The 957-nt window shown below is 62.1% G+C and overlaps 1 protein-coding gene across 1 annotated transcript in view; it reads left to right on the top strand.

The window, feature by feature from the left end:
* Nucleotides 1-957, top strand: part of EMH_0037430 (uncharacterized protein) — a gene marked incomplete at both ends in the record, with an annotated part of 4,034 nt that overhangs the window by 1,872 nt on the left and 1,205 nt on the right. The window contains one exon of the mRNA XM_013495179.1: nt 3-957. Coding sequence (XP_013350633.1) covers nt 3-957 — 955 coding nt within the window. The remainder of the gene's footprint in view (nt 1-2) is intronic.

Here is a 957-nt window from a genome sequence, read left to right as displayed (position 1 = left end):
AACGCCTCTGCCCCTCCGGGAGAGACAGCAGCAGCAACACCAGCAGCAGCAGCAGCAGCAGCAGCAGCAGGGGATTGCGAGGCGCCGTCAAGCTCTCTGTTGACCCCCAGAGCTCCTGCTGCTGCTGCTGCTGCAGCCTCATTGGAAGCAGTAGCAGCAGCAGCAGCAGCAGCAACAGCAGCAGCAGCAACAGTAGCAACAGCTGGGGTTCTCGCTGCAGCAGCAGCAGCAGTATCTCAACTACAGCAGCAGCAGCAGCAGCAGCAGGAGCCCCACAACCACCAGCATTCCCCAAACCACCATCACCAGCACCATCAGCAGCAGCAGCAGCAGCAGCAGCAGCAGCAGCAGCAGCAGCTAGTTTCCCGCTGCAGCTCGGCTGTGTCTCATGTTGCTGTAGTAGAAGCTGTGAGGGCCTCTAGGGGGCCCCCTGCTGCTGCAGTAGTTTGCTGCTCTGTACCCTCTGAACCCTCGGGGGGCCCCCCATCCTCTTCCCCGGGGGGCCCCCATGATTGGGGGGCCCCCCAAACACCACAAAGCAGCAACACTGCAGCAGCAGCAGCAGCAGCAGCAGCAGACGAAGAAGAAGCAGCAGCAGCAGCAGCAGCAGAAGGGGACCCGCCTCTAGACCTGCCCTCCAAGTATATGATGGGGGGCCCCCGGGGGCCCCCCTTCTCTCCCCCTTCTCCTTCTGAAGCCAGTAATTACTTTAAGGGTACTGAGCAACCCCCCCCGCAGCAGCAGCAGCAGCAGCAGCAGCAGCAGCAGCAGCAGCAGCAGACCAGCAGCAACAACAAAAACAACAACAACAGATACAAAGCAAACAACATACACACACAGAACGACCCCATGCAGCCAGCTCATAATACCAAAAGAAGAACACACAGAGGGGCCCCCGGGGCCTCCAGTGGTGGTGGGGGGCCCCCGGGGCCCCCAGGGGCCCCCGGGGGCCCCCCT

Source organism: Eimeria mitis, genomic scaffold (genome assembly GCF_000499745.2).
Source record: "Eimeria mitis Houghton genomic scaffold, Emh_scaff1459, whole genome shotgun sequence".
NCBI classification, from domain to species: Eukaryota; Apicomplexa; class Conoidasida; order Eucoccidiorida; family Eimeriidae; genus Eimeria; species Eimeria mitis.
The sequence above is the reverse complement of the archived record's forward strand: the minus strand, read 5'-3'. Positions and strand labels throughout refer to the sequence as shown.